General features: G+C 35.5%; 1 protein-coding gene across 1 annotated transcript; it reads right to left on the bottom strand.

The window, feature by feature from the left end:
- Nucleotides 1-1,788: 1,788 nt before the first annotated feature.
- On the bottom strand, nt 1,789-13,815 carry LOC120625706. Its single transcript, XM_039892851.1, has 6 exons — nt 13,554-13,815; nt 11,379-11,557; nt 9,068-9,218; nt 6,378-6,509; nt 5,235-5,397; nt 1,789-4,628 (listed from the first exon to the last, which is right to left on the bottom strand). The coding sequence occupies exons 1-6, from the start codon at nt 13,787-13,789 to the stop codon at nt 3,147-3,149; spliced, it is 2,343 nt and encodes a 780-aa protein (XP_039748785.1). The 5' UTR covers nt 13,790-13,815; the 3' UTR covers nt 1,789-3,146.
- Between the last annotated feature and the right edge of the window lie 20 nt (nt 13,816-13,835).

The raw sequence follows: 13,835 nt of genomic DNA, 5'->3' as shown, positions 1-13,835 counted from the left end.
CTCAACATAGCGTTAAGCTAATGCTAACTTAAAGTAAAAAGGTGAAACTGATCGCAATAAAGAACAAATAAATAACTACAAAGCTTTTTTTATTTGTTACACAGACTAGAAATTACAGCATTTTATTATCGTAATATTACAATATTATAGTAGATAGGTAGTACTCAATATAAATAAGTAAAATCTCATTGTTTAACATTTTGTACAAGCTCAAAAATTCTAAAGTACCTACAATTACAGACACTTAAGGCACTTTTTCTTTGTATTAATAATAATTAGGGATTATAAAATATAGCACCAAAGTATTATTTGTAAATAAATATTAATATTCAACATGGATAACATTCTATAAAATCTAGACTATCAAAGTTTTGCCAGAATGTAAGTTGATCCCACCTTGTAAGAAAGTTAGGTTTAAGCCCGTTTTCACAAACGACGAACAAGGCAATGCTTTAATAAGTAACGAATCCAAGTAGATTTCTAGGAATACATCACTACAGAGCACGGGTCTCCTCCCACAATGAGAAGTACTTAGGCCGTAGTCCACCACACTGGCCCATTGCGGATTGGTGGAATTCACACATCTTTGCGAATACTCAGGTAAGCAGGTTCCTTTCAATGTTTTCTTTCACAGTTAAAGGCAGAGATATTTTAATTACATAAAAAAGTTAGGGGTGCGTGCTGGGATTCCAACTCGGCCACCTGTAAGTGGAGCCCAAGTCCTAACGATTGGGCTGGCAACTATGGCAACATCGTCTTTATTATTTACATCCATGGCCATGCTTGAAGCATAGACAAACATATTGCGACCATCCCGATCCATGAGGCATGGTTTCGACTTTAATTTTTTCTCCGAAGTAGAAACAGAAAATTTCCAATAATCATAGCTGTAGTACTTCCTTGACGATGACGAGCCCTGTTATAAAACCCTCAACTATAACAAGAAAACATTCGCGGGTTCCATATTTTTAGCTAGGCTTGTTGCCGATCTTTGCCATGCGGTTGCGGCTTCGTAATTAAAACCGTTAAAAAAACGAAACCACACAGAAAGACTAACAATGAACCTCAATAATCAAAATACTTATTCTATGGGCACAGATTCTTTCTGACAGTTATGAGAATCTTTGTACATCATCATTACGTATAAAAAAAACTATAATTCGAATCGAACTTTATTATTTCCCAAACTTCATGCGTTTCGATGTGCAGAATTAAATATACAGTATCAACTAATAAGCGAGACAGTACAGTTTACTATCTAAATAAAGTTTGACTCGAACTATACAATAGAATGTAGATAACATTTTTTTATTATAATTACAACAAAAAATAATATTGCACAATATATGGCATACTGTATCGTATTGGTAGGTAATATTATTTATAAGAACATTTCATAGATAATAATATTATTAAATAATTTTACAACTTTACAATCAACTGAGTGTTAACATGTTGTTAAAAAAATTTATATTAATAACAAATTTATATCATATCATTCATTAATCAATAAGCGATTCCTCACTTTTAGCTCATTTGAGCACATCATATTTCACTGTGAACAATTTCACGTCTTATAGTACTTACATGTTTTGTACTATAGTATGGGTAGAAAGCAAGTCACCCCTCACGCTTAAAGTGGCGTGCATAGAGGGTATGCACAGGGTATAAAGATGATATAAAATGAAGAAAATCTTCAGTAAGTTATAAAAACTTCAGGATAGGCATTGTAATAGTTATAAAAAAGCCTACCCTTAAGTATTTGTAACTCGTACTGGAGATTTTCTTCATTTTATATCATCTGCATACCCTGTGCATACCCACTATGCACGCCACTAAGGTACCACTTTTCCTAAGCACTGGCACATTTCATAACAACTCACATGTTACCGCTGTATTTTGAAATATCTATATTATACTAGTTTTGGTACTGGCATATTTCATTGTAATGAACTGACATGTTTAATAGTACTTACATGCTTTGTACTATAGTATGGGTAGAAAAAGCAAGTCGCCCCTCTCGCATACCCTTAAGGTACCACTTCTCCTAAGTACTGGCACATTTCATTGTAAACAACTGACATTTTACCCATACATTCATTTCTTTCAAGCTATAACAAAAGAAACTATCATTTTGAAATATTTATATTATATAGTGTAACTAAATACCACCTCAAATAGGAGAGTTCTTAAATAAATTTTCACCTTATAGTTTAATTTTCGGCTTTAGGAAATACATATAGATCAACTCAATATTTGCAAATTTTAAGTTACTAGGTTTTTAAATTCATAAGTTTATATCCGACAGAAAAAATACAATACACCTAAATTAACTTGATGTTATATTAAAATTATAACAGTTTTGTTGCTTGTAATATCACTTTTGACTATTGTCTATTTTGGCTTGGTTGGCAAAAAGCTCCAATAGGTACTATAATAAAATAAAAACAATAATAGGCTAAGAAAGACAATCGTCACCTTGCTGTTTGGATAATGCACTGGACGCATAATAACTCTTGAAATACTATTTGTATTTAATACAATATAGAAAAATCATTAAATGATATGGCTCAGAAAACATATTTGGAGTAGAGAATGCTAAGCATATAAAAGATGAAACTTTGAAAATGCTGATGTTTTATGAACTTACGTTCACGAGCATTTTATACTCCTTTATTTATTATTGTGCTTTTAGCTAATTCTTCTTTGCCCGTAAATTTCATTTCTTATTTACTTGTGATGGTATAAAGACAAAAATCTTCTAACAATTTCTTATAACCTAAATATGAAGTTCAAGACAATGTCTTGTCGCCCAGGTAATGCTGTATCCCATTTCTCAGATTTTCCTAGGAGATTGAATTTAACCAATCAATTGCGAAAGTCCCCATGTTATACCACAAGTTTAGCAATCAAACCTGGCTTCTTATACAAGTAGGGGCTTACTACCATCGTTAAAGCAGTATTATTATATAACTGTTGACGCTTATGTATCAAATTTATCATCCTTATTTTTGGAAAGGTCATGTAAAACTGTCGTGTTAAAATTATACTGCTTTAGGCTACTGACTTGCGTGGGAACAGCATTGAAGTCAAAAAATCAGCAGGCAGGCACTTCGTATAAATGCAAAAAAAAATGGCAAGTGACACTAGAAGCTAGTTGTCAGATTAAAATTTTTAACTTTTATGGCATTCATAACACTGGGGTCGTTCAAAAACTGTTTGAATGCGTCCAATTTTTTGAAGCATATCGTAACGCAGCAAGATTTTTTCTGGGAACTATGACTGTCTGCTTTCGAGCAGCTCTTGTCGCCGGAACACTCCGAAGAACATTTGCCATCGCCTGAACCGCTGCACGGACATTTAATATTGTCTATAATACCGAGCAATGACTCGTCACATTCGTGGGTATAAACGCCGAAATCCTCGAGGTTAGAGCTGTTGTGCCTTTTGTGGTAATGCAAGAACGTGTTGTGGTTTGTGTCAGTGGCACGTCCGCAGCCGACAGCGCATTTCATCTCTGCGTGATCGCACTCGCAATCCGCGCCGCAGGAACATTTGTCGTCTCCGCAGCCAACAGGTTCTGGAGGCTGGTGATTTTGGCAATTTCTACATTCGCCACTATTCGGCCCACATTTACAATCGTTGCAAGAGCATATACCGGCATCTGCTGCCAACTGTTCTAGAGGATTTTTGGCCTTCTTACCAAAAACGTTCTCGGTTTTTACAACATACATATCAGAGGGGGGTTCGTTATCAAATAGCAAGGTGTCTTCAAGAGCCAAATCTGTGTTAAACAGAACAGAATTAACTGGATTGATTTCAATGTTTTGCTGAACTCTACTCGGAGACGGTGTATTTAATGATCTATCGTCAATTATTTCGACTGTATTCTTTAGGAAATCAATATCTGAATCGATTTTAGTCGTTTCATGATTCGTTACAAGTTCACTGTCGTTGAAAACTTTGTCGCTTACATCTAGAATATTCGGTGTATCTAGTTGGAAAGAACTTTGGGTCATGAGATTAGCTGTTGGTACAGCTTCGGTGTTTAAATCAATGTAACTTTGCATATGTGTCGGTACAAATGTCGCGAGAGTAAATATGCTTTCTGGGACGTTTTCTTTTATGCTTACTGGCGTTTCTAATATGGAAGACGCAAGGGCAGTGACATCAATCCAAGGTGCTTCTATTTCGATTTCATTGGCCAATGCTAATTGCATGGCTTTTGACTCGATTTCCATCTTAGGTGTGGACAATGGAATCGGTTGTATGTTTTCAACATTATCGACCTCCCATGCATTATCGTTATTGTCCTTTTTAGCGATTTTATCCACGTTAAAGGGTGAAAGAACTTCAAGGTTACTCAAATCGTAATCTACATTTATGTTGTTAGTGTTATCGAATTTAGTATTGTTAGTGGCGTTATCGAAAAGCAATTCTGTTATGTCCATGTTATTGTTAGAGAGTGGGTTGACACTGGTGATGTCTTCTAAACTGCCATCAGTGGAGTTGGACTCTGTGGTGATCCTACCAAATGACTCGAGGAGGCTGTCCCAGATCATGACGTCATTAACGGGTTTCGTCGGTTCATTCTCAATAACCTCTACAGTCGGTGTCTCAGCTTCGATCTGCAAAGTATCATTTTTATATGAGGGTGAGTACATGTAGTGTTAGGACAATTGTATCAATTGTGTCCTTCGCAACATTTAACAAATGTGATCACCAGTTAGCCATCGAGCATATTTATTCCCGCGTTTTTTGTGTGCAAGGTTTTTTTCCCTAAATATTCAGAATGGAATAGATCTGTTTGTTAACAAATGTGGAAGTAATATACGTAAAGCGGTGACATCTAAGTGGGTGAGACTTCAGCTTACCGTTCGAGAGGACTGAGTTACGCGCATCTATAACTTTTCGTGTAATCTGTGTTTTAAACAGAAAACATCCTGAGGGTATCTGCATGCCAGAGAGTTCTCCATAAAATCCTCAAATAATGACGGTAATTTGTTGATAATGATGATTATGATAATGGAACGTTACTTTAAAGATATTTGCGGTATCAAGTTTTTATGGGTGTTACTAGCCCATCAATATTGACAGCCGCTCCGAACTATGAGCACAGTTTTTCGATGCAATTTTAAGTCGGGTTCAGATCATTTGATCTAATCCGAACCAACTATTATTTAAATATTGAAATATCTGCCCTTAAAAGTACGGATATTTATTTGTACACTTACCTGATGTTTTCGGACGTGTGCCCGCAAACTGGTCGCTGTGGAGAAAAGTTTTCCGCACCCGGACGCAGCGCACGCGTGCGGTCGCGAACCAGAGTGTGTGCGTGCGTGCGCTTTTAGGTGATGGGACGCAGTGAACGATTTACCGCACCCATCTGTGATGCATCTGGAAAAGTTATCATCACCTGCAGGCTATTAACGTTCCACTGCTGAAACTACCACGCTGCTCTAATAATAATAATAGATTAATATTGCATGTTGGGAATAAACTTATTCCGCCCTTTCGTGTCCTTCGGGGCACAGGACAACGCCAATGTCCTAGCTTTGAGCTGGTACTGACCATGTTTTGGCGTTAAAAAGGCAATACCTAAAAATTTGGCCCAAATTTGGGAAATCAGACCCAGTACCTCGTGATCCACGATCGATCATGACCAATAGACCACTAGACTAATGAAGCAATCTGTAGTACACTGATGCTGCTACAAAAATCGTACATATCATCGGCAATAAATACAGGAACCCTTGGATGAGGTGGGGTTGAGAATAAGTACACTACAGTCTACAGTTATATGAACCCAATCTACATAAAAACCAAATGGGTTGTCCTTTGAAGAGTTCGCTTCTCAATGTTCTATATCAGATTGTCATCAAATTTTATAGGAACAGAAAGAAAGCTAGAGTGTAGTGTATGTAAGTTTTGTAAGTGTTTATTGTGCAACAAAAACATATACAATACTAACATTCAAACGAGTAACTACATATACAAATACAGTTGTACAATGGTACATGAGAATACAATTGTACTCTTTACTGGCACAACAGATATGACAAACAGCGCCATTTATTAAAATCAATCAGCGAAATATTACACAAAATTTTTCTTTTTGCCTTTATCAATTATGTGGGGTCAGCCCAACACCCCTTCTTCTTTAAGCTTGAGGCAGTGTCTTTTGATTTGAAGGAGACATTATGTTATGTTAAGCTTTTGTTTTTGGCATATTTTTTACAACTGACCTGTCTGATGTCAACTAGTAATTACTGATATTGGAAAACATTTTTCCATTTTTTAATGGTTGGAATGGCTAGCGAATGAAACGACCATCTAAGGAGGAGCTTAAAAATGATGCGCGGAAGCGAAAAACTCACTTGTACGGCCTCTCTTGTGTATGAGTGCGAATGTGTTTCTTCAGATCACTAAGTGTAGTAAAGAATTTCGTGCAGCCGCCCTCTTTACAATTAAACGTATCACCGCTATGTAACCTTTGATGAGCTCTTAATCTGAAACAGAAACATTTACTTTACATCATGGTTCAAAAGCCTATAATTTTCCACTGCTGGACTAAAGGCCTATTCCAAGGGATTCGCCCATAATCACTGCCCGTTTCGTGTTATATTCCCTTTGTCACCTCCAGCCAGATGAAGGCTGGTGACAACAATTCTAAGGTTTAGTCCAATGAAAAAGCCTATTTATTATACAACTTATGAACAAGGTCAAACCTTTGCAGAATTCAAGGTATTTATTTATTTTTTTATTTATGAATATCCTTAGTATACTTACAGCTAGCCAAAACATATACTAAGTCAGTTACAGACTAGTTATTAGATATGTATCGTAGAGCCCTATTGACCTGTGCTCTTAGAACTGTAAAGATAGGTTCATCAAACAAACATTTCAAACATTTGGTTAATTGAAGCATCTCGAATAGGACCTCCAAATTAAGACTGATACAAACTTTTGAAGTTTGAAGAAATTATTTTCTAAATAACCGATTGCCAAAACGTTTCGTCTACTGAATACCTCAGTAACATTACCAAAGCAACTGAATAACTAGATGATACTATTTACGTAACCGAAGACCAAGAAGTAAGTGGATCATTCTTTAAACATGAATTTTAAGGAGCTCGTCAGACGTAGGTCGTTCAATAAAAAGTTGACAGTTTCACAAACGGCCATTAAGAAATTGGCAAAGACTAATATTTGCCAAAATAACCTTTGTCCAAAATGAACAAGTGAAAACTGTTGCACGTGTCAAACTATATTGTGAGTTCTGACATAAGACATAAATAAATGTCATAAAGATCGTCTTTCGCGACAGGGGTGATTAATATTGTGAAATATTATAATATACGTACACCCGAAAAACAATCGTACCTAAAATGAAACAAAATCTGAGAACATCCGTCTAATTTATATGTTGTGTCTATAATAGAATATTGAACTAAAATAGAGTCACAAAAAATAGATAAACAATTTCCAAATAGCTATTCACATTGAAAGTAATAAGTCTCTAGTTCTTTATAACAGAAATCGAATACATATACAAAAACATTAATAAAAAGTAGACAGTTACTCTGATATAAACATAGAGTTCAAAATCGAGTGGCAACTCTAAAGCCACTGTCGAAAACTTGTATTGGCAGATCTCCAGGCACACATAAATCAGATAGTTACTTAAACACGTTGTACTGTTTAGATATTTGGGTTTTAGAAACAATTCAGCCTTTACGTATTGCATAATAAAATGTGTATGAATGAAAAAAAAAAAAGGTCAAGTGCACTGTACAGACCTTGGAGTATTTTTTTTATGACTCTAGACGCGTGGGCGGCAGGTTGTTATTTTGTAGTAAATTAGTGAAAACTGACCCAGCCCAAGGTTATAGCGTGGCGTACACTAATCTAGAGATGGACGGAGCCCATATCAAACGCAGGACATCCGCTGCTGGAAATAGGTATTTAGTAGGGTTCCACGGTATTGCGCTCTTTGGGACTCGTTTGATGTCGTCTCTCCACCCACCGAGTTGGGGATTGTCCAATCCAGCACTTTGGGACTTCAACGAGCCTCGGCTCACCGTGCCATGTGCGACTCATCGAGCTGTGTCGGTTCTTTTATACATCTCCTCATTTCCGATTTGACTGTTTTTCGGACATTTCCTAACTGACTGAGTTTTGTTATAGGCCAACAGTTAGCGATCAACTCAGCTCAGCGAGGCCTTTTTATTTCAGCATCTATTCTGAGCACGACGCAGAAATTCAACTTTTATATCTCTTAACTCCAAAAGCAAATTTAGTAGGTCATAACAGTGAAAAATAAGCAAATATTTTATTCTGTAATCTACGTAAAATATTCTAAAAAGCTCTTTCGTTTTGCTTAAATCCTATAATAAGAATTTAGTATTTGATTATTAAAGCTATTTAAAATTTAATTGGCCTAAGAAATGGCGATCCGATCTTGTCCTCGTTGGGGATTTTGCTCATCAGAAATGGATGAACTATTGTGTTATTTCAACGACCGTTAAAATTTTGTATACAATAAAAATCAGGGCAACAACTAAGCTCCATAGCTTAGTTGTTGTTATGGTGGTGAGAACATTAAGTTATGTAACAAAACATCTGTATTGCCCAGAACTGGCAAATATTTGTGTGATGAACATTAATGTTGTTCAGTGACTGGGTGTTTATATGTATACAGTGACGTGCATAGAGGGTATGCACAGGGTATGCAGATGATATAAAATGAAAAAAAAACTCCAGTACAAATTATAAAAAACTTAAGAATAGCCATTGTGTTATAAAAAGCCTACCCACAAGTATTTTTAACACGAACTAGAGATTTTCATCATTTTATATCATCTGCGCATACCCTCTATGCACGCCACTACATGTATACTATAAGTGTCTGTGAATATTATTCATAAAACTATTCAACAGTTATCTTGGTACCAAGCTACGCTTACTTTGGGGGCTAGATGGCGATGTGTGTAGTATATTTATTTATTTATTGTAATCTTGTGTTAACTATAAACTTAAGTAATATTTAAAACACATATATACATACCTATAAAGTGTATTGAAAGCTTTATTACACGGCGCAATATCACACGCAAAAGGTTTCGTCTTAGTATGTGCCCGCACATGTATTTTGAGACTATATGATGTGAGAAACGCTTTGCCGCACGATTCCATAGGGCATATGAACCTGTATTCACCTGAAATAATAAAAGTTTCTGGGATTAAACCCTGGCTATCAATTTGTATTTTCTAAATTGGGTCACCTTCACCTTGAGTTTAGATTCTCGAGTAAACAATCTCGCAATAAGAGTTTGTTTTTAAAATCTATTAGTTTGTATGCTTTTTGTGTATATGTAGAATGACATGATTCTCATGTACAGGGTTAAATAAAAAATTCTTGAAAGCTCCTGGCCTCTAGTTGTTCACGTTAAAACTAATAACCTTTGTTCTACGGCTTTTTTCAACTCGATAGTTTGTAAAATATAAAATATTATAAAACAACTCTATTTATTACTGCTCTGTAATGTAACATCGGCAACAGCGCGCGATCCATGACTGTATCGTGCACTCAGTGACCTGACTACGCGTAGTTGTCGAATCACATGTATTTGGTTCCACAGGGTAAGTAATGCCACTTTACATAAATAACATGATTCTTTTTTTTATGACATAAATTAATATTGAATTTCAGAAAGTCGTAGAACAAAAGTCCGAGAGCTTTCTGAAATTTTTCATTCAACCCTATCTATAGTATAGTAGAGTAGAGCTTTTTGTGACCTCGTCGGGGGATGTACCTACTGTCGCCATGTTTATTTCAGCAGCATTGTTGCAATGCTTTGTTGCAATGCTGTGTTCTGGTATGAAGGGCACGGTTGCTGGTGTAATTACAGTCACATGAGGCTTAACAACAGCGCCTCTAATTGATGGACACAGGGCGTCATGTTGCAGGCGTGACGTTTATAGGCAATGGTTTTTCACTTACCATCAGGTTCATCTGCTGGGTCCGTCAACTACTACTATATCAATAAAAAAAATAGGTAGATTCAATTGAAAACTAACAATCTAGTAAGAGGTAAGAGGCTTCAGCTCTTGTTGCCACCCTGTATAGTAAACAAAGCCATACTTGGCTTGGATTTGCATAATAAATTCTGTACTACTACTAGGTTCGAGCGAACATGCCATTAACGAATTACTTTTGCACGCCTCATAAGCGAAGCGTTGAGGTGGGTATTACTGTCAGTTTACGCACACCGAGTGATTCTCCAACTCAAAATGTTACTTTTTTTTTCTTTATTGCTTTTATAAGTGATTATATATAGACAAATGTTGAGAAAAAACACATTTTTAACACTCATGATATTTTTAAAACTCTTTTTACTATTATTTAAACTAATTTAAAAAATGTATGTGCGGATCACGTATCTTGTGGTCACGATAACGAGCGAAATACTTCACTTATCAAGTTGTTTTTTTTTTTATAGGCTTCAGTATTTTGAGGAATAGAAGAATTACTTTTCACGGTATAATTAGATGTAGTTTAATTATTATTTAATAAATACTTTTAAAAATGTACAAATAATCACAATTTTATTGTAATGAATGAGATTATGAGGCGTGCACTTTTGGATTTTCCAACTATTAGATAAGTAGCCTTAGTACAATATTTTCTCGCTCGCAATCGAGGAGGCGTTTTCGATATCATTAAAGTAAAGTTGAAATAGTATTCCATTTACGCGGTTCGTATTAGAAATGTGTGAAAACATAGGGACTGATCATCAACCGCAAAAATTGCTATTGTTGTATAGCTATAACAAGACTATTGATCAAGTTCTGAATGCACTCACCAGATTATATCCTGTAAAAGACCTGCATGGAAACCAAATAATACTGTATACAATAACAAACCAATTCGGGATACAGTTATTTAACTACCAGCTAGGATCAATTGGACCAGTATTATTTTAATATTGTTGAAATTATGTGCTGGATTTAGAATCCTAATTTTAGGATGTTAAGATCTACTTACTGCTTTAAGCGATGTAATCCCCTACCTAAGTTACAAGTTACATTTAATTTTCATCCAAGATTTTTTTGAGGTTCACATTCCTAAGGCTTTAACATTCTGTTTTCCCCGGCTATGATCCTATGCCCTTTCCTAGAATGCTATCTATCTCCTTATCATATCCAGATCATAATTTCAGGCATGAAAAGTTATCAGAGTCACTATTGAACTTATTATTGATACTATTTATTATATTGATACTATATGTATGGAATATAGATTACCCGAACAGCAGGTTTTCATTGCTGTAACTTGAAAAACTAACAATCCCTATTTTAGCCTGCTTAAAACATACCTTTATGTGTCTTCATGTGGGTGCGTAAGTTTCCCGATGTGCTATATGTCCTTTGGCAACCTTCATATTCACAGTTATATCTGGAATTATTATAGTCCCCTTTCCTTGTGTTAGTATCACTGGCTGCTTTTGATTCAACATCAGGGTTTGAACCATCTTGGAATTTCTCACTGCTACTGCTAGAAAAGGCAAAAGGTTTTAAGATAAAAATTGGATATAAAGTAAAATACTACTGTACATTACCAGTACAGTGTGCCTTGTTGGTACATTTTGCATATACATGTTATTTAATAAATGTTTAAACAGTTGTAATTATATTGGCTGTGCACTAAAATATTTAAGATATAACTATCATGATCATCTCTACCACAACGTGTCCACTGTTGTAGATAGGTTATATGTGAGAACTCTCCACACACTATGGGCCCGTACTGCTTGTGTCCAGCAAGCCCCTGCGACTTGTTTTATGTCATCTGCATCACCTTGTTTGGGTTGTTGGAGTAGCAACTCAGCACCCTTGGAACCCAAAATCACTGGGTTCAATGAGCGATATGCCCTGCAGCTTTGCAAATTATTAAGCCATTTCGGTAGCTCTTGTAACTCTCTTGCAAATTGCTTTCATGTAGAGTTCAGTGTTAAGCTTAAGTTACAAAATAGTCAATTGTTTAGGTATTTTTATTTAGCCATAGCCCAAGCATCAAGATGGCATAATTGTACACACATGCCAAATAAAACTATAGTTTTCATTAGAGGAAGCAGTCAATTGTCAAAAAAGATCTGGTTCTTCTATGGATCTCTTCATTTCTGATTTGATCATGTGATTCTGATTTGATGATACTCCAACTATGGCTCTCACCATTGCCTGATGTGTGGCTGAACCTCCTTACACAAACAAAACATTAATGAACTTCTTTTTATATAAACTACGAAAACCAGGCAAATATGCATTGCATCGTGGTAGGTTGTGCCTGCTTCTATCCGATTCTGTCCTGCTTATATACAAAACTGTCACTACTGGTAGTATCCACTGCTCTGTATTCAAATCTAACTATAAAGCAACAAGAACTGTATTCCATTAATTTGAAATAGGTTTAAGTCAACATAATATTATTCCTTTGAATACTAAAAATTGTTAATGTAACTTATTAAAGCGTCTTACTAATTTTATTATGGCACCACCATTATGGCAATATCAATGTTGTACCGCTCTACTTGTCATACTCATACCCAGCCCATGAATATGTCCCAAGAAAGAGCACAAGCTAACTTCTTATATATGAAGTTTTGAGCGCAGTCCCTCCTTATTGTTCCAATGGGCTTGGAGACATCAAATTCACAATAACTACTATACTATGAATGCTAATTCTATTAAAAACCATTTTATTGCCACAATTATTCAAGGTAGGTTTTTTAAGATAAGTGTTGAATTAGAGCCCTGCCTAACATTTAAGAATTGGGAGACTAGTCATAATTTGTTTATTAGTTTGGATTAACATAATACGTCAAGTGTTTAAAGAGACAGTTACAGAAACAGTCAAGCCTGTTGCTTGAAACAAAATATGTAAAGAAATAAATAATCAACATTATACAGATACAGCAACTTACATGTTTTTCTACAAAATATTAGCTTTTACTCATAACTTTGTCTGCATGAATTTGTGTAACCAGGAGTAAAAGCCCTCTATTCAAAAAACTAACTAATACAACTCCAATATTAGTATGATTAATAATCAGACCTAAGAACAACATGTAATGTAAAATGTAATGCAAAAAGCAAGCAATAATGTTATAAGCATAAGCTGCTAAGTACTGTAGTCAGTGCATTATTTATAAGCCAAACATTATGTAGCTACAAAAAATATTTTTCTCTTTAGGCTCTAAGGTATCAGTTACCTTCGAATCATTATTTAAGAATGTACACAAGTCATAACAGAACACAAATTTAGTATATTCAAACCGCATCGTTGATGGTAATGTACCAAAATAGAATGTTCAAAAGTCAAATAGGGAAAGAGGACACATATATGAAAGTTTATACGAGTGAAAGAGAAAGACAGTTGTATTGACAAACAGCTGACTGCTTGTTCTGTTGATAAAAAATTACTAAAAACTATCCGGAATAAACATCATTATCCGAACTAGATTAAAGAGCGTGTACTTAATTTATCTACTTACGAATCTCCTGCACATAAATTTTCGGTACTATCCTGGATTACTTTACTTTCCGACGTCACGCTTATCGCTTCGTTTTTCACGTGAAAGTGATGAGTTAAACTTCCGAATTCTTTAATTAACGAGTCACATGCTTCATCACTATTATCGTCAGGTGTAAAAGTTTCCGACAGTAAGCTTTCCAAATTGTTTTGCGTCGCGATTTCGGAAGAGCCGCTGTCATCAAGCCATGCGGCCATGTTTTTTCAATGACTTGTTTGACGTTTATCTTTGTGCTAGTAGCTG

This window comes from Pararge aegeria, chromosome 8, assembly GCF_905163445.1.
Source record: "Pararge aegeria chromosome 8, ilParAegt1.1, whole genome shotgun sequence".
In the NCBI taxonomy this organism is placed as follows: Eukaryota; Metazoa; Arthropoda; class Insecta; order Lepidoptera; family Nymphalidae; genus Pararge; species Pararge aegeria.
Note: the sequence above shows the minus strand (reverse complement) of the source record. Positions and strands in the feature narration are given on the sequence as shown.

Bases quoted from the DNA above. Each gene is read 5' to 3' on its own strand.
- LOC120625706 (XM_039892851.1), bottom strand. From the start codon at position 13,789: ATGGCCGCATGGCTTGATGACAGCGGCTCTTCCGAAATCGCGACGCAA. The intron at 11,558-13,553 runs GTAAGTAGATAA...TGCCTTTTCTAG, and splicing joins AATTTATGTGCAGGAGATTC to CAGTAGCAGTGAGAAATTCC. The intron at 6,510-9,067 runs GTATGTATATAT...TTTCTGTTTCAG, and splicing joins GCTTTCAATACACTTTATAG to ATTAAGAGCTCATCAAAGGT.